This window comes from Corvus hawaiiensis, chromosome 30 (genome assembly GCF_020740725.1).
Source record: "Corvus hawaiiensis isolate bCorHaw1 chromosome 30, bCorHaw1.pri.cur, whole genome shotgun sequence".
In the NCBI taxonomy this organism is placed as follows: domain Eukaryota; kingdom Metazoa; phylum Chordata; class Aves; order Passeriformes; family Corvidae; genus Corvus; species Corvus hawaiiensis.
Window position 1 is genome coordinate 4,760,048 of NC_063242.1, and position 26,958 is coordinate 4,787,005.

At 36.7% G+C, this 26,958-nt stretch overlaps 1 protein-coding gene across 7 annotated transcripts in view; it reads right to left on the reverse strand.

Moving 5' to 3' along the window:
• Positions 1 to 26,958, reverse strand: part of INVS (inversin) — an 85,094-nt gene that overhangs the window by 14,736 nt on the left and 43,400 nt on the right. For 6 of the 7 annotated variants that reach the window (XM_048289179.1, XM_048289178.1, XM_048289181.1 and 3 more), the window contains 7 exons: positions 21,976 to 22,156; positions 18,305 to 18,414; positions 13,564 to 13,735; positions 8,946 to 9,101; positions 7,267 to 7,496; positions 6,127 to 6,233; positions 2,729 to 2,941 (listed from right to left, as the gene is read on the reverse strand). In XM_048289179.1, coding sequence (XP_048145136.1) covers positions 2,729 to 2,941; positions 6,127 to 6,233; positions 7,267 to 7,496; positions 8,946 to 9,101; positions 13,564 to 13,735; positions 18,305 to 18,414; positions 21,976 to 22,156 — 1,169 coding nt within the window. The remainder of the gene's footprint in view (positions 1 to 2,728; positions 2,942 to 6,126; positions 6,234 to 7,266; positions 7,497 to 8,945; positions 9,102 to 13,563; positions 13,736 to 18,304; positions 18,415 to 21,975; positions 22,157 to 26,958) is intronic. The other variant, XM_048289180.1, reaches the window with a different exon arrangement.

Here is a 26,958-nt window from a genome sequence, read left to right on the forward strand (position 1 = left end):
GTTTCCCAGAGACCAGGGACACCAACCAGACTACAGTTCCCCAGATTATTTTTTTAGCCCTTTTTGAAGCTGGGTGCAACATTTTCTTTCCTCTCACCACAGGAGACCTTCCCTAGTCTATGTGACCTTTCAAAGACATTGGAAAGTGGCCTTTTAATGGTGCCAGTTCTTTCTGTACCCTTGGATGCTGCCAGTCTGGTCCCATGGACTTGTCTCAGCTGAGTTCTCTCAAGCCATCCCTGACTTAATCCTCATTCACAGCTGGCAGTTCTCCTCCTTGAACCAATTCTCTTAGCAAAGAGGCCTGGGAGACCTTCTTTTGGAAGACTGAGGATGAGAAGGCATTGAGTACTCCTGCCACACCTGTGTCTGTTGTCACTAAATGCACCATTCAGCAACAGGCCCACATATCCCTTGCTCAGCTTTTTACTAATGTATTACTGCTTTTATTAATATAGAAGCACAAAGTCACCTTTAAAATCTCAAATCCATTTGAGTTTTGGTGTTTCTGACACCATCCCTACACTCCCAAGCCATGCTTTTACACTCTGCCTTTGCAGTCTGTCCCAGCTTCTGCCTCCTGTAAACTGCATTTTTACATTTGAGCTTTGTCAATGACTCCCTGCTTACCCAAATTGGTCTGCTGGTGTGTCTCTTTGCTCAGTGACATATTAGTGTGCATGTTGTTTTGGCCTTCATCAAACTTCATTTTATAAATTACAATTTTTTTTTTTATAGCACAGAACATGGGAGAAGATGTTTGTATAGAAATATTTCATAGGCTTTAAATACAGTGAATGTAATTTTACCAGAAAATAATACAGGTATAAGATGCTGGCTGACTTTTTGTTAGGGTAAAAAAAAAAAAAAAAAAAGACTAACTAAATGCAGACTCATAGGAATGATTTATCTTAATGAGACTCTCTAAAATAACATATTACAAAGCAAGTTTTAAATACCTACACTGAAATATTTGGAGAGGGGGGAGTGTTTGATCTAGGAATTCACCATCATTCTGGATCCCCACGTAATATCTAGCTTTATCTGGAGACCAGATTTTTAAACATCAGTAAGGATAATAGTTTTTTCTTTGCAGCAACACCCTGGCCAATTTTAGCTGTGGAATGCACAGATGGGTACGCAGAATGATGACAACATAATGTCCCCTTCAGTTTATTACAGATCATAAAACTGCAATTAAATAAAACTTGTTATGTGACAACCTGATTTGCTTGTACACTCCAATTGTACTGTAATTCTCTTTTTATGGTATTTGGTACACAGACTTTGTTTCTATTGTTTTCAAACAAATCGACAACAGCTAAGTAAGTTTCAGAAACTACATCAGAAACACACAAAGGAAAACTATTACAAAAATATCTCCAAATTTCCATGAGGCAATTCTTTTCCATTTAATCTTCTACATGGTGGATCAGAGATTCTTCTAAAAATGACTGTCATCACAAAGGATAAAACCATCTCATTTGGTAAAGTCAGGTGTGACCACACAGCAATAAGCAGAGCTCTCCACATTAAAAAGAAATATTTTCAAAGGCAGCTTCTCCTTGCATGGTTTTGACTTATACTGACTTCAGCAGAAAAGGTAAACAGTAGGAGAGCTACAGGTTACAACTTCAGGATGTAAAGATGTGAGTAAGAGATGAGTTACCTGATATTTCTAGCTTTGGTTCCTCCTGGGGAATAACAAGCGTTATACAGTAGCAGCACTCAAACCCAGTGAAGGTCCAACTGGCTAGTTATGCAGAACATCAAACAACCAAATTTGATACAGAGTGTAGTGCAGCTGAATTTGTCTGTGATACACAGGTGCAACACCAACACCTCTAGGTTCAATCATTATGTTGTGTGGTTTTTTCATATGATCTCTCTTTATCAAAATAATTCTACCAAATCATGCAGAAATCTTTTCAGACTGTTATGTTTTTTCACTTCAGAATCAGATTTCTTCAAGAGAAACCAGGTGCTAATTTCATACTAAGAATCTTGAGGATAAACCCCAAGCAAGCAAAGCATTTTGATAATCATTTATGTACCTTTTGATTTTAGAGTTTCACCACTGTGCTACCACTACCACATTTAAATTGGGTTGAAATTCAGCCAGAACTTAGACATCTTGCTGATAACTATTTGAATTGCATATATTAGTTATCAGTACTGCAATATAACCAATTCATAGGAACTCTGTAATTCAAGACCAGAAAATATAAGTGCAGAGAATGATAGTGCCCAAAATGAAGTCGCAAATAGAATCCAGGAGTTCAGGCTGCTAGAGAAACATTAGGCTTTCCCTGATTTGTTTTTGGTTTTTTTCCTCAGCTACTTATTAATTTCTTTTCAAAACTGATATCAAGACTTGACAGGTCAATAATTATTTCCATCACCTTCAAGTGATAAATGTTTCCCAAGCCATTTTATCATCATACAGAATATCAGGCAAAGATCCATGGATGCTAACATGCTATTTTCCCAGCCTTTGGTATTTTGCCTTGTTATTTTATATTATATAAAGTTTGTTATTTAAACTGGGATTATATGGAAAATAACTTCCATCTGTCTATAGTTATATGGAAGTTATATGCTTCCTTCAGTTTCATGAATTTCATAAAGAGGAACAAAACCTGATGAGCAACATAAAATCACACACTGATAAATACAAACTAACAACAAATACCTATTTGCTGGAGTAGATTTCAAGTCTCAGACTTACTTGGCAGCAGCATCTTTTCTCAGCTGTTCATGTTTCATTAAAAGATTCTTCCTCTCTTGAAAAGCCTTTCTAACTTTGTATCCTTTGTAGACAGCCTGAATTTTGAAAGCAGCAATATCCTGAATGGCAGCTATAGACAGAGCCCCGTGTTCTAACATGAACTGAATCACTTCGTGGTGTTCACCAAGCAAGGCATAATCAAGTGGAGTATATCTAAAAAAAACAAAAGCAAAACAAAACCACAACAACTATTATTGATCTAGAACTCTAGCTATAATGTGCATTTACTTAACCCTCTTTCCATAATAAGGCAACTTCTAGTATGGAGACAGATTAAACACAGTTTAAGTAGTTTTCCTCACCTTTTTAAGCATTATTTACCTACCTTATTCATTCTACACACTGTGGTTATGTTTAAAGCTTATTTTAGCCTCCTAATATGGAAGGTGGGGGAGAGGGGGATCAGACTACACGAGGTGTTTGGACAGAATGTCCCAAAGCCCCATCCACAGCATTAACTGTGGCAGGCAAGCAGTCTTTAAAAGGTGTTACTGAGATTTTCATATAGAAATAGAAAGAAAAAGTAAGTTAAAATATTTTTGTGTTATTTCCATATGAGTTTAAGTTCTAGAGACCTACTGTCAAATCTGGCTTAGCTTCTATAACATTGACTGAGGACGATATGACTGACCAAGCAGCAGGATTAGATCAGTAGCGATCTAAAATGATAATACCGGTTTTTAAGGTACTAGGAAGACTAAAGTCTGTTTTCAAATGGACACAGGTGTTCAAAATATTAAATTGCTTTGGGTTTTAATGGTGTCAAAGACACCTAAGCCTTTTTCAAAATAATTCCTGAATTTCCCACTGTCAACATGGGAGCAAAATTTACATCTCTCCCACACCGACACTGAAACTTTAGGCAAAGACATTTAGGGGCTGAAAATTATCAGTCACAAACCATAATCAAGACTATATCACATCAGACTATCCAATAACAAATGTCAATGCATGTGATGGTGAAAATTAGGGCTCTTGTTGATGGTAACTTGCTGGGATGCAGTGCTGGTAAGCAAAGAAAAACAGACAGAAAGCACAATTGGACCTGCCACACAGCGATGGTTTGATGGAAGGGTAAACAGAATCTGAACTGAGGTGTCTGCAGGAATAAAGACAATGACATAACATGAAAATTTGGATGTCAAGGTGTGCTGCTGATGGCATTTAAAGAGATACAGACTTTCAAAAACCCAGAAATGGGAACTTCAGCAGGAACGTAATTAAACATTTTTAAAGTATTCCTAATTTTGAATATTTTAAAGACACAAAGGATACTAAAGTAAACTTTATGCTATACCGTGTAGCTACCAAGACAATGTATTCTATTGCAGGTCCCAGTCATGAAGATCCATATTTTTAAATGTGGATTCTCTAACTCCACCAGAGCTACTTTTGAAAGTAAAAAAATCACTGAAATCAAATCTGAAGAGGGGTTTGTATGACTGGACACTTACATACACTCCTCTGTTCTGTCAGTTCAAAGCTTAATGTAACTTTTCTTTCCCTTGATTCTTTCTAAAGCAGATAGCTTTTAAATCAAGCTGGCTTCACAGGGAAACACACGAAGACATCAGCCATCAGCTGTTATAGGTAATTTAACATGAAGGTGGTCAAGCAGCAGCTTGATGCATTCAGGACATTAAGTTGGATTACAAAATGAATTTGGAAGGAACAACAAACCCAACACCCTCCAGACTAGCACTTGATCACATACTTGGCAAGCAAGTAGGCAGCTTAAAATCCTAGATGCAATCTCAGCTCTATCTTTTCACTAATCTTTTAGTTATAACCACTATGTTTGAATTTTTAACTGGTATCTTTTATTACACTCTAAGAAAGTAAAGAAGGGAAGCCTTTTCCTATAGGAATATTTGAAAAAAGTCACTATGTAGTGAAATTGTTACTGATTAAAAACCACTTCAATTACAGATGAACCATATCCATAAGGTTATTTTTCCTCTCTCTTACAACACTTAACTTGATTTTCCACTTTCCAAACTTCCAATCTATTAACAATAAAAAAAGATTTGTAGGTATTTTTTAGATGCAACTGTGCAATTTTTATATATATTTTAGGAGAATTATATTTAAAGACTGATCCACCTAGAAATACTGGGGATCTCTTTTGTTCTGCACATGCAGTAGTGCTTATCAACAGACATTTGGAATACTTCTAGTTATATTTTGAGTAATCTAGATTTATACATCAGAACGTATATTAATGCCAGAGGGAAACAAAAATACATACTATCTGAATGGTTGTGGTAAACCACAGTGAAGATATTTTCTTCACATTTGAGCATCATTAGTACATTTCTACAAAGTAAAGATAACAGCAGTCTCCTTTCTGGCAAAATAGAGGCTTTTAATCTCACTCATTAAAAGCAATTTAATTAAAACTGTTTATTCAATTTTCTATCAAAAATTACTAAAGAGAGCCTTGACACTACTTAATTAGGAACTAGTTATACTTTCATTTGTGTTTCTCAAGAAAAAATAAGAACAGAAAGGAAGAGAGATCTGAGTGGTTTAGAGTAGAGAACAAAAGAGAAATGATGGGGGTTAAGTATGCAAGTCTCAAATTTAGCACTGAAATGTGGGGTGGCAAACCCCTTAAGTTATTTTAAATGTTGAAATATTCAAATTTATATGGCATGCTGTTCATAATCTTATAATTATGAGAAGGTCATCTACTTTAAAAAGAGGCATTATAAATTTCTGCTAATAGTAATTATCTTCATGTTCAGGTGACTAATTCAAACTCCACAACCCAAATCACTTTTAAAAAACCATTATTTATATGTCAATGAAAGACAAAGAAAAGAGATGCAAATGTGCTGTCTCTTTATGATTATAGGAGACTTTTTTTTAAAAACTAGGCCTTTAGAATACAGGTAGCCACCAGGTTCTGTGTAATCACCATTTTAAAACATAATGTTACATTTCTCCCACTTTCTTTCTTCTTGCTGTATTTGTATCAAATATAAAAGTTCCAGTCTATTCCAACAGCAGCAGAATTGCCTTTTAATCCTTTGTCCATACACATCTGCTATCAACTCCATATAAATGAGAAAGATCTTTAATATTTCAAACAAGACTAGTGTGAGTAAATACTCCATAAGTTCAAGGCTCAGAAGTATAAACAGTTGAAGTTGCAAGGTCTTAGTTAAGAAATAGAACTTTCACACTAGAAAAGCTGCTTACGCTGAAGCCCAAGATTACAGCACTCCTTTGAGATACAAGATGACGATTCTCTTGCAGCATCTGAACATTTAACATTTAAATCGAAGGTAGTGCCTTGGCTCAATTACAAAATAACACCTTCAGACAAGCAATACCTCTCCTCACTGTTCTCCATGTGATTGGGGAAAGCATCAAAGCCGAGCAGCAACTTTATAGCATCAAGGTAGCCATTGTTACAGAGCCAGTGCAGGGCAGTTCTGCCCTGTAAAACAATAGAACAGAACAAAAAAAAGCATTACCCCCAAACTCTACCACGCCACAATAAAAGTCATAAATCATGCTGTAATTCAATGCTTTTCTGGACATGAAGAACAAACTGGTTCTTCTAAATAAACTTCCTTGTTAAAATAAGAAGAACACAACACTTAAAAATGAATTCTTTTTTTTTTTAACAAGATTTCAACACTAGTGTTTTTCCACCTAAAACAGCTGAAAAGCAGAATTAGAAGACTAACAGTTTCTTTCATTGCAAAAGATGTACAGCATGCTCTGTAGAACCCATAATGAAAACCAGGTCTCCATTACCTGGAATTATCTATGCCCTGCAACAAATAGCTACAGAAAATTTCAATGAATTGGGTGAAGCTCTTTTGACTGATGAGGTTCTACCGACTTCTGAGAAATTATATCATGTAACAAAGAAATCTGTTATAGGTTGCACAATTATTCTGGCTCCTAATTTCAATTACTGCGTGAATAATGACACAAAAGAACACATAAACCAATCTGTGGGGTTCTTCTTTTTTTTTTTACCTGGAAGAGTGATACATATGTGGGTACTTAATGTGGGAAGGTAACTGAAGCAGTCACTGTGCAATCTCACTTGCAGTATCTTATTTTCTTACTTGCTCTATTTCTGTGCTGGAGGAACACACTACAGACTACAAAATCACATTCCCATGTCAGCTGTTAATAATGAATTATAGAAATTAAGAAATCAGATGATTAATATGACTCCTCATATGATCCCACTTTGATAAGAAAAAATCAAAAGTGGTCTGGAAAAATAGGAATCTTCGATTCCTGCTGCATATTAAAATACTACTTTTCTTTCGAGATCTTAGAAGTGAAGGCACAGGCAAAATGATGCCAGGATGCATTTCCTTTTGTGACAAGCAGCAGCAAAGATGCTTCTATGTCCTGGAAAAGAGAATGACCTTGAAGAAAAGGAGAATGTTTTGATTTATGGTTATTCTCAAGTTAATTAAATACCTCAGTGAAGTACAACAACATACCTCTTTATCCTGAATATTTGGATCTGCATTGTTTTCCAGCAACACTACCATGCAGTTAATGTAACCTCCATAAGCAGCACACTGCAGAGGTGTTCTACCTGCATAATCTTGCACATTAGGGTTGATTTTATTTTCTATCAGGATTTGGCACACGTCAGCATTTCCTCCCAGGGCTGCCCAGTGAAGGGGTGAATGGCCGTCTTGGTCAACCAAATCTACTCTTGCTCCTCCTGTAATGACAAATACATTTTTGGGCACAAAAAGAAAATACTGTTGAATGCTAAGAAAATAGTAATTTTATTTTCAAATAGAACTTATTTGGTAAACTGGCAATTCAGTGAAGTATTTTGGAAAGCAACTTCAATTTTGTTACTCAAATTCTAAAACTTAAAATTAATTGGGAATGAATGGTTAGGCATCTAACTTTTTTACAATCTTCTGATTATCCTCTAAGTTGCTTTAGGATATTCAGACTTATCAAATGCCCATGAAAAACCTATTTTATTTGTTTCAGGTCTATGAATTTTTAGTAGAACTTTCCTTTCTTAACAACAAAATAACTTCCAGAAATTAGATTACAGATTAAATTTCTTTTTACATCTCTAAAGCAGGCAAGAGAAAATATTCACAATGTAAGAATAACTTATAAAATAAGCTCATTTTTTAAAATTCAAGCATGCCAAGACTCTTTTATGCAGATAATTAATTTCTCTCTATGTTCTTGCAAGATATAAAAATTCTGTACAAAAGCAAAACTCCACAAATGCAAGAACTTGAACCAACCAGCAACAATGACTCTCTATATTATAAAATATTTAATTAAACATAACTCAGATTTTGATAGCCAAGCTTCTTGCATCTACAAAAGCTAAATGGCACAGGGAGTGGGAGGAAGAGCTTAACAGGAGGTTAAAATATGCCCAGCAGATCATGGAGGCAAGAACACTTTTCAGTAAGAAAGGCTGGTTGATGGAATACTTGCAAAATTTAGCCTGGATACTTCATCTTTGCATAAGTGGGGTAATGTCTCAAGTCGGAGAGAGTTGTTTCTGGGCAGCTAAAATGACAGAATTTTGCATCTAAGATGCCACTGTTATTTCACTGTACTTCTTACCCTTCAGCAGATATTTTACAATTATCTAACACTGTGAATTTTGTTAAATCCTGTTTCTGTCTACAAACAAAATACTGCTTTTACAAAACAACCAGAGGAAAATATTAATGATGTAGGACTTTTGATAGCTATGTACATTAAAAAAAAAGATTCACTTAAAAAGTCTTCAAAGAACCCTAAAAATGGTTCTTCACAAAAGTGAATAAAGCTTCATTTGGTCTTATTTACTGGAGGAAAAAAAACCAAACAAAAACAAAAGAAAGAAAAGACTTGCTGGGGGAAGAGTTAGTTTGAGAGTCTAGAATGTACTTGCAAAGGCTTAAGCAGAAATGACCTGTGAAAAGAATAATCCCAGTTTTGAAAGTTTTGTATTTAACACTTCTAGCCATTTTGCACAACAGTAATAATATTTTAGATTCACTATTTCACAAGGGGAGCTTGCAGACAAAACATGCTTTAGGGGAAGCAACTTCCTACTCCACCTCTTGCTCAGCTGTTTATTTCCCATTCTCATAGGAAGCAGCACCAGAACTCTGAACAGGTTTGTGAAGCCCTAAGAGCTGACCTTTAATGAGTGTTTGAATCACTTCCTTGTGTCCCATCTCACAGGCTCGGAAAAGTGGGGTGTGTTTCATGACATCCAGAGCATCTACCTGTGCTTTATGCTCCAGCAGCAGTTTCACTGTGCTGACGTGGCCAGAAAGGGCAGCAGCATGTAATGCTGGAAGAATAAAGTAGTAGGAAAGAGAAACCACAATGCCATGAGCTTTAGAGTTTCACAATTAAAGCAGTCAAAATAAAAATTAATTACAACTATTTTGGTGAAAAAAGTACTTTTCAACCACAAGAAACTGAAGAATCCTAACAAGTGATGATGTAACAACATTTTCTTGCCATACAAACAACAAACAGAAAAACTCTTAGCCCTGAAACATGTTTCTAACTTGCACAAATAGAAATTTTACATTTAACACCACCAAGATTGGCTTACAGTGAGGATTTGTGGAAGAAGAGCAGCTTCTGATTAAGAGAACATAACATGATTTACTTCTCCCTCTGTTTTGTGGCTTTTCTGAGATTGCTCATCACCAGTGAAAGAAAGCTTTCATTATTTCTTCAATGCTTTCCTGAAAATGACTTTTTTTTCCTTTCAAATAAGCAAAGTTGTCTCAATTAAAACTAACTTCAGATAACTACCCAGCTGTTCCTGCTCCTCCCTGACCCCCTTTTTTTTGTTTCAGAATTACTTGGAGAAAATTTTACACTAAATTATGTAGCAAGACCATTATATCTTGCACAATATCTCCGGCTCCCTGTTTTCTTCAAGAAAAAGAAAAATATTACAGAAGTACCACATGCTGCTACTTCAGATACTTCAGAACTCAGGTATGAGTTCTCAGAACTTACAGGGCACAAGATGTGGTGCCCTGTAACTGGAGTTGCTATTGCCTAACACAGCATCCTGCAGGCACTGTCAGCCAGAGCTGAGGATGACCAGTTCACGGCTCTTTTTGAAGGAAAGGAGAACTACACACAGCAATGAGATTTCAAACCAATGGAGGACACGTGTATTGGTGATTTCACTCACAGTTTGATTTCAATATGCTTTGGATTATTTCCTATAGTCAGCAGTCAAATCAGACAATCTACATTCTCATACTGCCTTAAATGTAGAATATTTCACAGATAACAAAATCAAAATAATTTAGAATAAAAACACAAACCAACGCAGTTCATAAGTGTGCATTTAATAAAGTGAATTCATATTTCCCCATGACATTTCAGAAATACTCATGCTTGGTGAGAACTGAATCTCCTCATGCCAGCAAAATGCGGGGCTGTAAACACTACCCACACGTCTGTATTTGTTTAATGTTAAAACAGGGTCAGGATCTAGCAGAGGCATTATACAGAAATGCACACCACAAAGGCCAGCATTAGAAGGAGAAGCTTCTTGAACCACAGCCAGAATATAAAACCAGTATTTTTGTATTTGGCAGCTACTGTTTACAACCAGTACCAGCTTATGAGACAGTAGCCCAGCACAACCTGTTACACAGGCCCTACTAAAAGGCTCAGGTTGTTCGTGTTGTCATTGACCCGAATCCAGCTGGTGTGCGCTGCCTTAGTCACAAAATAAGTGATAGTTACATTGTGACACAGACAAAGCACCAGGGTCAGAGCCAGAGACACTCTGAGAAGTGAAAATTGAAATCATGCCTTTGAGAGGACGCTGATTTAAGGGTAGCAGCCTAAAAGCACAGCGGTGCTCACCGCACTCGTGAAAAGTGCGTGCCTGTGCAGCAGCTTTGCGAGTGGGTGGCTATCAGTGGGAACTGGACACCAATGAGATGCCTGCTGCTACGTACTTTTGGACGGGCCTGGTTTTCATGGTCTGACCTCACAGTAAACTCTAGGTTCTGGTTTTTGTCCTGAATCCCTTATGAAACCAAAGGCAATAAACCACTCCATCAGATGACACATGGGGTGTGTGTAACAATACAATAGAAAAAGAGCTGCTGTGTCAGCTTGGCCAGTTCTTTCCCCCTATCACTCATTCTGACGCAGGCATCTTGTTTCGCACTTTGTGCTCAATATTTTCTTGTAAGCCAAATTTTCTGTGATGGAGTCACGGTGACTGAAGAGATTCTTCAGCCAGCTGGTCACAATGGGCCCTTTGTTCAGCCGACAGACAGAGCCCTCTCCATTGTGCGCAGTGACGGCAGAGCTATAAAGCTGCCCCTGTAATGCTCCTGCAGCGCTGATCTCTGAGAGGAGGGAAATTCCTTTCCCTTGGTGTCATTCTCCTACACAATGCCGAGAGTCTCGATGTTCTAGCGGAGCTCAATGGAGAGCTTGCTCTTTTTAAGTAAATGCAAAAGGCTGCGTTAACGCAACCCTACAACCGAGCTGAACTGAGCCTGCACACAAAAGTCAGAAAAACACAGCCTTGAACTCTGCTCAGCAACTGTATCCCAGGCACGGAGGCATGTGCGCTATTTTCTATTAGTGCATAGTTTCCCGTCCGAACGCAACACTGCTTTTCCCTCACGAAAACTTGGGAATGATTAAGAACCTTTGGAAAAAAAAAAAAAAAAATCAGAGAGTGATTTACTGGTGGGCTTCCTTTTATGTTTAGAGCTTGCTATAATAAAGCCCATGCTACTGCACTCGCTGGCACAGCGGTGCAGCTCGGGCTGCTCGACAGCACCGCTCCCCACTTCGAGACTGTTCGTGTGTTCTACACAACGGCACTTGCAAGCAAATGGAAAACCCATCCATTTCCTTGGATCAAAAGCCCTACAACGAAATCAAGATTAAAAGGTGATTACATACCACTGCTATGAAAGGTTTAAGACTGAATGATAGCAAACACAACCACCTGAATTATTCAAGCATGAAATCCACACCTGAGTAATTTCAGAAACACAGTATGTGATTACCGATTACTGCCTGCAAAGAAAAAAACCCTTTTGTAAGGAGGTTTGCACAGTAACTACAACATTGCTGCACCTTAAGGTCTGAAACAAATACTAAGAGGTATTTAAAAGGGAACTGTCAGGAAGTAGCAAACGTAGGTGAGACTGGTAAAAGATGAAACAAGACTAAAATTGTAGAATACATTGTTTGTGAAGTCATCAGACATGAAGACTGAGATTTTATTTGTTGCACTATTTCTTAAACTGAAAAATTTCAAACTATCACAACTTGGAAAGACTGATTTTTTTGTGTGTGTGCTAAATTGTAAGAAAAACAAGAATTTAGATATTTAATTAGAATTTTATATTAACCGTATTATGCATTTTGTTAAGATCCAGCATACCACCACAGGAAATTTTAAAAATTCAATTTATAATATGAAAATAATATTGATGTTTCAATATGTTTCAAATCCTGAACCGCACAACCCTGACATAGCGTTTATTTACCATTTGTATGCTATTCAAAGTGCACTCTGAAAAAAGAAAAACTGTTAAATTCATATCTCTGTTTCTTGATTGGGATAAATCTACACTGCAAGTCCCCTAAATCTAAGCATGCAGTTTAGCCTAGTTTGCATGTGTGCACAGCCAAAAGATAATGCTTGAGTAAACTGTAAAACAAATACTTTAAAATTTATATAAACAAACATTGCAATACACATTCTTGTTTATTTAAAAAACATAATTTTCACGAGAAATGCCCATTATTGTATTATTCATGAGTGTGTTGTCTGACTATCAGCTTAGCTATGATTTTACTCCTTATTATACATAGATAAATATATTTTTGCACTTAACTTCTAACTTTGTGACCTAGCTGTATGTGGCAGTGGGTAGTGTCTGATCTCCCTACACATAGCTTACCCTGAAGCCCTGCTATCAAACCTCTCCAAATTTACACCAAATATATCCACATTCTCCTGTTTTTTCATTCAGATGCCACCAGCATACAATACAACTCAAATGCTTTTCCTACATTTCAAACACTCTTGAATACATAAGCACTTCAACACCTGTCTCTCCCACCTGTCAGAACTGTTATTCTGTTTTTGTTGAAAGCACTACACAGGTACAATATTTCTACCAAAAATTCTTTTTTTTTTCCCTTAAAGAAGGTAAATTCATAGTTGCTACAGGAAATTTTGAATTTCCTCACTTACATGTTTGAATCCTGAAACAATGTGTCACCTACTTATCTTTTGTTTCAGGTAGATAACAGGAAGATAAACTTGGGGAATATCAAGTTTGACCTCTTTTTTGGACAACAGGATGATAATTTAGCTACCTCAGTGGTAAGTTTGGTCTATATTGTTTCAAAGTATTTATGTACTGTCGAATACATTTTTGAACAGGCATTTTCAGGAAGAGCTTTTTATGCGACTATATTTCATTTTATTCTTCAAAATACAGAACAGCTCTTCCTCTCCCAGGATTACAGAACTAACTAAATAGCATTGGAGTACGTTTCTTCTTGCTAGGTTTCAAATGAGCTGTTCCAATCTGTGCAGAAAAAGTTTGTTTCTTTCCCACAGTAAGGCAAAGAATTGACTCAACACATATAATTAAACTAACACAGAAATGTTTTCAGGGTAAAAGTACACATTCAGAAAAAGACCAATATAGCTTCTTACTATGTTTTTATTTGGTGGAAATCACACTGATTAGAAAGATCCAGTGTCTCTTTACTGTAAAGCATCTTACCTGTGCCGGCGTATTTGTCTGTCATATTGATATCAATGTCCAATTTTAAAGTCAGCATAGTCCTAATGACATCATCACTGCCTTTGCCAGCTGCCCACATGAAGGATGTTCTTCCCTCAAGATCTGAGTCATCTTTTACAGAAGGATGTTTCAAAAATACTTCAACTGTTTCCTGAAAAGACATACTGTTGAAATTAAGATTAAAAGGGATCTGCAACAACAAGAAACTATTGTCTCATGTAGCTGTTTATGAAGCAAATCAAAGCTTCATTTTTCCTTTTTATGTTATAAAGAGTAATAGCTCAACAGGAACAGTGTATGTTCTGCTATGCCTTTTCCCTCGCCAATGATCATAGTGCAGCCTTAACTATGAGTTTAACTGTCACTTATTTAACACTTTTTAGTGTCAAACATGATGTGTTCATCACAAGGAAGCAAAAGACACTGTAGTCTCTGTGAAGAAAGCAATGGGAAAAATATCACAGGTTTATCAAACATAACTGGAATACTGTGATGAAAAAATCACAGAATCAGTTGGGTTGGAAAAGACCTCGGAGATCAGGTCCAACCTGTGACCCAACACCACCACGTCAACCAGACCATGACACAAAGTGCCACGTCCCGTCTTTCCTTAAACACCTCCAGGGACCATGACCCCATTACCTCCCTGGGCAGACCATTCCAACATTCCATCAGCCTTTCTGTGAAGAAATTCCTTCTAATGTCCAATCTGAACCTACCTGGAAAATAATGTTCTTTCAAAATATTTTCCCAACATATTTTTTTCTCTCCAGTTATAAATACAACTGCACATGCAAATATTTTACTTTGCCAATCTCTAATATTTTGACTTAAAAAAAAAGAAAGGGTCAACATAGACATATTTCCTAATGTTTAATAACATCAACAGGTTACTAATTACTGAAATACTATAATCAGAAGATATTGAGGAAATCTTTACACCTGAGTCCAGTCTTTCCACTGTAACTGTTACACTCAAATCTATACTTAAAGCAAAAAAGAATTATTTCTTCAAATGCTATGTTTGTCTTAAGCTGTCAGCAAACAGGTCCACCTGTTTAACCTGCTGCTAGATTCTTAATGAGTCACCCAGGAAAGGAAGAGAGAAAATTACAACTGTTAGAAAAAGAATAAAGGGAAGATTTTCCCTTTTTTATCTAATGCCTTAAAAGGCTGTGTATGTAACAGCTGGGAAGCATCTGATATGAGTCACTGGTAGGCTAGCCAATAAAAACCTGAAAAAAACCCCAGGCTTCATTATTTTATTTTATATTTATATTTTATTATTAACACTATTTTAGCCTTTCCTCTGTGTGAGCCCACAATAGCTCTATCACTGCTCTGGGTAGGACAGGAATTTCTTGGCTATAAAGAACAAAATTCTTTTAAACAAGAAGGTGTTTGAATGCTTAAGTACCATTGATTAATTTGGATTTGTTTTTTCACTATTACTTACTATTTCATCCCTCTAAAGAAATAGGAAATTTCTCATTTATCTTATGTTACTGATCTAAGAGCCTTGAAGTTTTATGAATTTAGGTCTGAACTATCAGTTTATTGTGAAAAAGTCCAGCCAGAAGCAAGGAGAGATGGAAGCATAAGGCTTTCCACACAAACCCAGCGTGAGTTTACAGCTCAGTGTACTCACACTGACCACCACCACACCTCAGACACAAACAGCCTCTCATTAGGCCAGAAACTCAGCACCCTCCCAGGGCTCTGCACTGCTGGGAATCCTGCAAAGTGAAAAGCACTGCAAAGGCTGCACTTCTTCAATACTGAGGCACACATTCTAAAAAATACAAATATTTCATTTTTCCATTAAGTTTTGGCAAAGCAACGCTTCTTTCAATGACTCTTTTCTACAGCTTTTAATTGGAAAAAGTAGAAGAAAATCCCACAGTGCTATAAGCATTATTTTCCAAAATGCAGTTACCACAATTTGAAAACAAAACAAAATTAAATTACACCAGGATGATTAACAAATCAGAAAACAGAAGTATCAATCAGTTTAATTCTACATGTATTTTGTTATGAAAGATCACATGTATTCTAACATGACTAAAAAAAGTGGAGGAAACAACATAAAAAAACAACAAACTGAAAAATAACAGCAAAGGAGAGAGTTAAACCTGGAACATTTAATTCTGTGCTATCAGGAAACTCTGAAAAATACTATATTTGAATATTTAAAAATAAGGCAAGGGTATCCACATTTCATTTACTAGATCAATCTATATAAGTATATGAAAGGAAAGTACATTGTTTTGGACACCTCTGGAAAAATTCAGAAAAAAAAAATTTAGTCCTGCATACTAAAATCCATATGAAGACAGCATCTTAGCTCAGTTGGTGAGAGCATGGCATTAATAACATCGGGGTTCAATCCCTGTTTGGGCCATTCACCTAAGAGCTGGACTTAATGATCCTTGAGGGTCCCTTCCCACTCAGAATATTCAGTGATCTAGAAATAAAGATTCTTTGATCTTCTTTCACATATGAAGTTCAAAAATTTAAATAGAGATGTTTCTTTGGATCTCCTGTGGGATACCCAAGACATCTAAATTTGGGTGGTTATATTAGGTAACTTCTCTTCTTCTAGAACTTTTCCTGTCTATAGTAAGTGGGGATAAGTTAGTCTTAGGGAACAAATTCTTCACATAAATTAAGTGCTGGCTAAATCTCTTCAGTCATTAAAAAACCCCCATATGTCATATTACAATAAGTAATCCACAGAAAAACAGAGCAAAGAACAAGATATCACAGCAAATAAAACTGAAAGCCATGCAAATATTTAGAGTAAACACAAAAGAACAAAGTTTCTTCTGTTAGGGACTAAGAAACATCACATTTTAACTGAGAAACAGACCACACCCATCCAAAGTTGGGCAGACTGAACAACAGTGTGGGTCTCAAGCCATGAGTATAGAGATGCTACTGCCAGAACAAACACGGATGTGTCTCCATTCAGTTGTTTGACCGGGTATATGGAATGCAGTGGTGGGAATTACTCAATGATATGTGTGTAAAGGAGAAAAAAAGCAAATAGTGGTGCTCAGAAACAACTGGATTGGTGAAAACAGACTCCAGTCATAATTTAGGAAGGGGCTCTTGAGTACATCACCAGCTAAAAGAGGCTTGCAGATCTCAATTAAATTCTCCTGTGTGATTCTTCATGTAAAATGGGAAACAGTACATTCATTTTAAGTACACAAGATTACAAAAGAATGTCTGATTCTACCACATACTTTATGTCCTCTTAAAACATAGCTGATATCACAGTTTGGCTGGCTGATGGGATCAAAAGGCAGCAACATAATGAAGATGTTTCATTTAATTGAATCAAGCCCGGGGAAAGAAAGACAGTAAGAAAAATCCTTTTAGGAATATATCCAGATAGAAAAGAAAAAAAGCAAGATAAAAAGAATGTGGAGATAATCACTAGATGGTAAACAAAAGCTTTTTTTTTTTTCTATGAGTCTAGTTCAAACATGAAAGAAAGGCTTTTACCATACAAATATTTTAGAGTTAGGCCCAAATCGTACACAGCCTATAATGGACAAAAATCAGCACAACAAAAAATTCTCAAAAAACCTGAAGATTATACAGAGAGATATGCTTCAACGAAAGTCTGAATTTAAAAATATCTGGATGGTCTTACTAAGACCACCTTCAAATATACCCCACCAAACCCCCAAAACTCACACTCACAAGGAAGCAAAGACATTGGCCAGTTCCCTCTTTCAATAGTACTTCTGGATTTGTTAACTTGAATTGTTCTCAAGGGCATTAAATTTTTCCTTTTTTATTTTCCTTGCTAACATGTAGGTACACAAGAAAGACCCAAAGTACTATCCCTGCTAAGAAAATGTTGCAATGTGGACTACATAACTACTACATTAATTAGGCACTAAATAACCCTTTCTGTAAAGGAAGCGTATGAAAACTATGAGAGGCAGAAGAGCTTAAGAAAAGCTTTCTTAATTTTCAGGGCTTGAGAACTACTTCTTCAACATCTGTGACCAGCAATCACTGAAGTGCTGAGTTTTATACTTGGCTCTACTGTATCTGATCTTGCTCTGGGAAAAAAAATTACCTATTATACCAAAGTGTAAGAATTAAGCTGTCTGAGAAACCAATGTTCTTTGTCGCCTGAGTTTAAAAAATATTTTTAAAAATTTCAAAAATATAGTGTTCTTGAAGAATTATGACAAAAGGCACTCAACTCTTTAGCTATGCTTCATAAGACAACAGTTCATTCATAATTCCAAATATTCATAAATTAATCACCTTCTTGAATGCAAAGACTGGTTTGACGGGTCCTGCAGCAGCTGTGCAAATACTCCTACAGGTCGTCTTACTCTAGATACCTTATAACTGCTTAGACTTCATTATAATGAGCCCTAAAACCTGAAAGCACTGTGAAGTAGTAAGTGCCATTTCGCTTTCTATTGAAGTACCTGAATGACTATTGTGTGTTCTGATGCAAACACATGGCTCAAAGGGCCTTTCTTTGCACAGGAAGTTAGTGTTTTTAAATCTGTTTTTTAATACTTTGAAATTAACCACATTTGTATCACATAACATAGGAAAGCTCTGAATTAACTCATGCCAACAACACTGTGTTTATATGATATCAAAAACAATGCAAACAGTCTGCTAAACTATAAAGATTTCAGCAAAATAAATTTACTTCACATTTAGGGCATGTTCTACTTACAGCAAAGTTGCTCTGTGCTGCATAATGCAGGGGTGTTGCACCTTGACTGTCAGATGGGATAGTTCCAAACTTATTTCTTTCTAGTAAGAGATGAACAATCTGTGCATGACCTGAAAAAAATAATATAATAAACCCAAATTTTTATCAAATCCTAAAGTCAATAAAAAGCTTAGTAAAAAAAAAACAAGGAAAAAAACCTAAACTCAAATAAAAGAGAAGAAAATGAACAGACTCTAACAAATAGTATTTGTGTGGTACCCATGATAGTCTAAATGTAAGAGAGAAACATAAGACTTGATACTTGAACTATTAAGTTTGGCATATACTTTCTTCCCAATAGTGCTCCAGTGCCATACTCTGTATTGTCATTTTTGGGGGGCATCTATAAATCTGAATGACTTATAAATACAAAATTTCTTCTAACAGAAATCACTAGAGCTTTTCCCTAAATAAAGAAACCAGCAGTAACTGGCCAGATAACTATGATACTAACTTTGTAATGAATTGGTTGAATATTTCCTGAAAAAGCTTATAATAATTCAATTGAGATGCTGCATTTGAGTGACAAGTCAGTCAGAAACAATGAAGTGAGCATCAGGTGATGATGATGAGCATTTGTCCATCTGCATACAAATACAAGCTAAACCAATGCTGACGATTTCATGATACATCATATTGTTTTACAGAAATCAAGTGTAAATTCTTCACCTGGGTTTTATTGAACCAAAATTTCAACTGAAAATGTATAGCAGAATCAAAGACTAGTCTACTACCAGCTGCTATAAACAACAAGCTCACACACAACTCCCTCCATAAAAACAGATTAAAATATTTTGAGATTAAAATCACAACACTTTTGGGGGGAAGGGTAAACCTTATATTCACTTCACAGACAGGAAAACAAAGACAAATACAGTAGATTGCAACTAAAGTCAACCAGTTCATTCATATGCTTGCTTCTGTAGGCATATGCAGCTCACAGAATATTTAATGATTTGGTATTTTAAGCAATACTATAAAACCACTCTGATTTTACAGGTGAAAACTCCCAGTACCGCATATGTCAGAAAAGCAATCAATTTTGCAGCTTGTTACTTTTGCACAGTTGTTTTGAATTACTTTAGAATACATGAAAGGTAGGGAAACCTTCCTGCTAGCAGTAGACTATTTTTAATGAAAACACCAACAATTACAGAATGCAGCTGTGCTACAGTTGTGGTCTGTAGCTCTTAAAAACCTAAGACAAGGAGGACTAGGCAAGCCCTCTTTTGTGAAATGGCACTTTGAGACTTTATATGTACAGAAGTATCAGAAATGAGGGAAAATGGTAACTTGGGTCAAAAAGGATGAAGAGTTATGTGAGCGTTTTTTCTTTCTAGGGGCCTTAGGGTGTACAAGAAGGCTCCTCTTTCCTGTTAGCCATTAAGAGAACCCTGGATGCAGAATTATTCTGCATTATTCTGTCCCTTCCTACCAGAAAAAACACCGAAAAGAGGAGATATAATGTTGCTATGCTATTCCCACCTCAAGACTATAAGAAGTAAATTGAGGTGCACTGGAAAAAGTTGGTTTGGAGTGGAATCCAATCAGAAAAGCCATAGGGGTACTGAGCCTGAAAAAAAAGATTCCCGAACTTTCAGGACAGACAACTACCAAGAGGGAACTTAACTCTGTAATCATGCCAGGAGGTCTAGCTAAATTATGTATGAGAATAAGGCTTGAGGGAGTTGAAAAAAAACGTTGTATTGGGTGCAATAATAAATAAATTGGTGCAGAGGTGGATCTCACTTGGCCATTAATGTAAACATTAAAACTCATTTCTTGAGGTCAGGAACTGTCATTTCTGTTGTACTTTTATTTAGCAGAGACGTAACTTGGCTGAGACTTTTATCTACCCAAAAGGAAAGGTAAGAGGAGCAACAATGCCCTTAAGATGCAGTCACATACAATCCATCGCATCTAAGAAAACTTGTGGCAGTATCCCTGCACTGCTTTAAATCTTCTACTATTAACCTATATAGCAACATCTTACTCTCTTTAAGACCTACATAGGACACACAGAATTCAACTTGAAAACAGAACCCTAAAAATTAATAACGATTTACTAACCAGAAATTCCCAAAGAGCATATGCCACCTAGAGACCTCATCAAGTTCACAAAATAGTCTGGAGATTCTGGCACATCTTCCCCCTTTATTCTACATTGATTAGACAATCCATTTTCCCAACAGACAAAACTCCTCCCTTAAATACAATAAATTTCAAAACACAATAAATTTTGCTTCTTGGACAGAATCAAGTGATAATGACTATTTCTTTGGAAAGCCGATCCTATGTCACTTTAAATGCTTCACAGTTTCTCTGTAAAATTCAATATCCCTACATATATGAAAATTTTAGAATATCCTTCTCTTTTTTTTTTAATAAACATAACCAAACAACATGTACATTGTCACTGGAGTTGCAGTAACTCGCTCCAGTGAACATCTGATTCCTTTATTGGCATTCTTTGTCTGCAGTGTCCCAAAGGATCATTGGAATGAAGCCTGGTAAAAGAGGAGAGAGACTTTGAAGATTCTTTTATCCAGTGGCTATTTTTTCCTCCTGAATGGAAATAGGAGGTAAATTTTCTAAATCATATTATTTTTGTGGCTGTCATTTTATGGGTTGTGTTTCCCTGCATTTAGACTATTTACGTTTAATCAGGTTTTAACTTGTTTTGCAAGGATCCAGTTTTTGTAAATCCAAACCAAAATTCATATATGCGAGGTTACAATTTACAGAGCATCTGAGTCTCAGGGTAACAATCTAAACAGTGAAAAACTCTATCCAATTAAAACTTGTCAGATCTGATTAGATTGTCATAACGTGTCCGATGAAGAGCTTATACTAGGAGCAGAAATGTCAACTCTGCCATTTTTTGTTGTTTACTTGTGCTGGCCTTATCAGAGTATCTGCATTTTCTTTGTGGGAATCTTTTCAAGTCACTTGCTTAGTTTGTGAGGGGTAGTTTAATAAAAACTAGATAATATGATCATAAATCCACTTAACCTGGCACACATAAACTGCAGTACATCACAGTAGGCTGAAAGTGAGCACATGACTCATGGTGTCACCATCAACCACTCTGCAATGTGAAGCATCTCAGGCACCTCAGGCACCTTGCAATCCCTATGTGACCATCTTACATGTGGACCAAACAAGGGTACTAGCTTAAACCTGTATATGAAACATTAGTCAAGTTCTCTTATTTTTTCAAATAAAAAATAAACAGAACTCCTGACATTTTCTTCATGTGCTCCCATAGATTGTCTTGCATTCATGCTGGGCAGTGCATACCCCATTTCAGACCCTGCTATTCCAGAGTGCCAGTGGTTTTTTTAACTGATGATCAAAGCTGCATATGCAAGAACAATCTCAATATGCTATAATTGTTCTTAAATTATCAGCATATATAACCTGTTGAAGTAATGCATTTAACAATGCTTTGGAGAATCTGAAGCTAAAACAAGCAGTCTACACACAAACTTCTAATCCTGGTTGAGCAGAAACTCTTACTGCTCTAAGAGATTAGATCATACTGCCAGGCTGGAATTAAATAAAAATCAGACACAAAGATTAAACAGTACAGTTAATTAATGACTAAGTGACTTCAGCACTGTCCAGTTTACCAAGTAAGGCTGCCCAGTGGAGGGGAGTTCGAAACAAGTTGTCATAAGATGTCACATTGCAACCCTCATAGGAGGTCAGGACATCCACAACTGCTACATTCCCATCTGCAACAGCAAAATGAAGAGGAGTTCGTCCTTCATAGTCTTGCCAGTTAAGCAGAGATTCTGTAGGTGCAGCTTCCTTAAAAAAAAAAAAAAAGGAAACAACAACATTACAAAATATTTAAATTGAAGATAAAACCTATACAATCTTTACAGATGTTTTTTCAGACAGATAAACTGTCCTTGTTCAGTAGAATGTAGCTCTACAACCCAATACTTTTGTTACAGCATAGGCTACTTTCAAGTATTTCTTATGGAATGCTTTTGTATATTTAATTATTGTACAAGACCTGATTTCTGGTACATACCCCATAATTTTACTAGTCTACTGTGCAAGTGGTTCCTTACACAGATCTTTAAAAGATTAACTCCAGCTTTTATGAAAATAACTAGAGATTCTTACATGATTTACAAGTTGAAAATGACATACATACATATCTTCAGATTTTCTCCTACAATACTCCTTATTTTGCACAAGTTAATTTTATGACTTTCATTATAATATTCTTCTAGCTTTTTATACCCCTAAAGTATTTCCAAGGAAATGTCTACATCTCTAGGTGACAGGATAGAGGTTAGAGAGTATTTCTAATGGGCTTAGTTTTGAATTTTAAAAGCCTATTTTAAAGTTTCATGATTAGCCACTTGATCACATAACATAGGCATTAATAGATATAACTTGACTTTTCATCACCTTTTCTTAAAAAATATGCTAAATTACTTTCACATAAGGTCCCTAGCTATATAGTTTTGTATTATGATAATTTCATCTCTCAAATGTTTTTCTGTACAGAGTTCTCTTCGTGATTTTCTTTTTCAGGCAAAAGAACAGAACAGGTACAAGTGAACCTCATCTTAGCATTTGAGAGCTCTTCAAATGACAAATATCATAAAGGCCCATGAAACACAAACTTTAAACTCCAGTTTTCTGAAAAAAGAGGTATTACTAAAAACAGTGATAAGCAATAACACAGTAGAAACTCAGGATGCAGGACACTAAACATCTAGAGCAGAAGCAGAATGTCAAAACAAGAGTTTAAGTAAACCAGAGGGAGTGAGTCTGCTTTTCGATCTCCAACTATTCAGAACAATTCGCTGAAGTCATGGGAACACTGTGCAAAATTAAAAGGGAATGTAGTCCTGAGATTTTTAACTTCCTACACTAGAGGGGATTTTAACCCATGATAAGTGAGAAAAGCAATCCTCCTGAAAATACAGAGCCACACTATATATTACAATATACTTATGAAAGAGGAGCAAGAGACTGTGATCAGTGCTGATCCCTTTCTCATTAAACTAACTGCAATCTTCCCTTTTGACTCCACTAGGTACACAAACTGGTAGAATCACCTGCATTTGCATTATTTGGAGTAACTACTACACAGAAAACAAATATCTAACATAGAGAACAATAAATCAAGAAGAAGAAAGTCACAAAATTCCAGAATTATGGTTTCTATCCAAATATTACTTGACCAAAGTTACATTCTATATTTTCTATGTAATGGATTAAAAAGCCCTCAAAACTCCCCAAACATTTTGAGTTATATTTCACTATATTTTCTAAGGGCAGTCTGGCTAAGTTATTACAGCAGTAGTAACTTCATCTCTGCAATGCCCTGATTCTTTGTTTTTTGCTGTTTACTTTCTTACAGTGTCAACTTAAACCTCCTAATATTTGGTTAATGTAAGTTTTCTAGATCTAAAGAGTTACATACTTTGCATACTGCATGTAAATCCTAGAATCACAGAATGGTTGGGGTTGGAAGGGATCTCTGGAGATCATCTAGTCCAACACCCTGCTAAAGCAGGTTCAGCTACAGCAAGTTGCACAGAATTAAGTCCAGGTGGGTTTCAAATATCTCCTGAGAAGAAGACTCCACAACCTCTCTAGACAGCTTGTTCCAGTGCTCAGTGACCTTTAATCTCAGTAAAGATGTTTTCCTTCATATTCAGATGGAAGTTCCATATTTCAGTTTGTGCCCATTGCCCCTTATCCTGCTGCTGAGCACCACTGAAAAATGTCTGGCTCCATCCTCTTGATATCCACACTTAAGGTATTTCTATGCATTGATAAGATCCCCTCTCAGTGATCTCTTCTCCAGGCTGAATGGTCCCAGCTCTCTCCCAGCCTTTCCTCATAAAAGAGATGCTCCAGTCCCTTTCTCATCTTCATAGCACTTAGCTGGACCCTCCCCAGTAACTACTGGTCTTTCTTGAACTGGGGACCCTAGAACTGGACCAGCACTCCAGATGTGGCCTCACTAGGGTTGTGTAGAAGGACAGGATCACCTCCCTCAACCTGCTGGGAATGCTCTTCCTAATGAATCCCAGGGTACCAGTGGCCTTCTTGGTCCCCAGGGCACACTGCTGGCTCATGGGCAGCCTGTTGTGCCCCAGGAGCCCCAGGTCCTTCTACTGGTGCACAGTGTGATTCCTCCCACAGTGCAGGACTCTCTATTTGCCTTTGTTGAGCTTAGATTAGACTCTGCCCTCCTGTCCAGGTCTCACTGGCTGGCAGCACACCACGATGGTGTATCGGCCACTTCTCACAGTTTTGTAACATCAGCAAACCTGCTGAGGGTACAGTCTTTCCCTTCATCCAGGTTATTGATGAATAAATGGAAAAAGACTGGGCCCAGTACTGACCTCTGGGGAACACTTCTAGATACAGGCCTGTAACCAGACTCTGTGCCACTGATCACAACCCTCTGACCTCTCCCATTCAGCCAGTCCTCAACTCACCCACTGCCCACTCGAACAACCCACCTTCCTTGAGCTCTCCTATGAGAACGTTATGGGAGACAGCGTCAAAAGCCTTGCTGAAGTCAAGGTAGACAACCCCCACTGATCTTCCCTCATCTACCCTGCCAGTCCTGCCATCACAGAAGGTATCTTATTGGTCGAGCATGATTTCCCCTTGGTGAGTCCATGTTCACTACTAATAACCTCCTTTTCCTTCACATGCTTAGAGATAACATCCAGGAAGAGCTGTTCCGTCACCTTTTCAGGATTGAGGCAATACCTGTAGTTTCTTGGGTTGTCCTTCTGGCCCTTTCTCAAGACACTGGAGTGACACTGGCTTTCCTCCAGTCCTCAGGCACCTTTCCTGCTCTCCATGACGTTTCAAAGATGATGGACAGTCTATTAGCAATAACATCTGCCAATTCTAATTAAATGCTAATTAAATTGCCTGTCTCAGACAAATCTTCATCAGTTTTAGATTAGGTATCAGTACAGTCAGCCATGTTTTGTTAGAATCAAAATCTAACATACTTGAAACATACTGGAGATCACCAATACGTGCAGTCACTAGTACAATAACAGATACTCTATTAAAACCATAAAAATTTGATAAATATGACTCTCAACTAAAAGTACAATCAAAGTTAACATTGTTACATGCACAAACCTCGATAATCGAAGCATGTGTAACACTTCTTTTGATAAGCATTCAAAAGCATTTACCTGAGCCACTACAGTGAAAAGTTGTATGTTCTCCCCTAACTTTAATAATTATCAAGAGAAAGCTAACTGATAATATGCTTCCTTTTTGTCTATTCATAGAGCTCAGCAGGGGGAGCATAGAGCCTACTGCAAAAATTCATTTTATGAGAATCACTTTTAAATATGGCTAAACATGAATTATGGTAGGCACAGAAGTTATCACTAAAATTCTAAGTCTACCAGAGGAAAACGTGTTTGAACAAAATGGACAAACAAGAAAACAAATGCTTCTTCACTTATAATTTGCTGATGTAATCCTGACAGCTAATTTTCAAGCCTTCCAGAAGTAAAACAACATACTAAATAAACAAATCCTAAAACTCCTGGCTTAAAGTCACTGATGTTGTCAAGAAAGATCCCCATAGTCAAAAGTGTTATTTTTGCACAATGGTACAGAATCTTCTAATGACAAAGCCACTATTTATATTCCAGCCTAAAAGTATTTGTGTGTTTTGAATTTTTTGGCCACTTAAATTAAAATTTTCTAGGCCTGTTTCTGCCTATATTCACAAGTATAACTTCTTTAGATTTTAAGTGGGTTTAGTTAGCTATAATTAAACTGTCATACTGTATTCATATTTTAAGCACAATACAGAGAAGAAACAGAAGCTAAGCATTTTTCTGTGGCATGTGGAAAGTGTGGTGTAAGCAAATGTCACGTCTCTTACCATGAAGAATAAATAAAGAGAAGAGATACAAAATAGACAGAGAGTACTAAGCAGTTGCTTCCATCATAATAATGGAACCTTATGTTGTTGTTTTCTCCTTAAATATTCCCAACATTTTTCATGTAACCAAGCACTGCTGAATCTGGAAAGGTGGAAAAGGAAGTTGACCATGAGAGGATCTCCAGATTAGAGTTTCTCTCTACTTCACACGTTTACTTTCTACATATGTGGAGTTCCATTTTGGCTGTATTTCGTGGATTTCAATACCAGATATAACCAATTTGTGCATAACTGTCACCCCTGCACACCTACCTTCTCAGCATTCAGCTGAGCTCTTTTTGTAATTGTTTATTTTGACAATACCAATGGACCATGTACTATACAAACATCAAACAGAAAGATGACCTTAGCTTTAAGAATTTATAAACAGGAGACAATAACTGGCCACATCCAAAGGGTAGAGTGCAGAAAAACAAGACAGTATTTTTTGATACCATAGACTGTAGTTTCGATAAAACCAGCAGCTAAACTTTTGTCAAGTTTTTGTAAAGCAGCGCTGGAGAATTCCAAGTAGGATACTAGAGAAAAATAATTTCCTGGGGAATTCTTCCACAGTATTAAAGATAGCATAGGAGAAACAACAGCAGCGTTGTTTTTTGTAGCTCAGCCAGCAGGCACCAAAGGCTGCCAGTGTAGGCTGACCAGA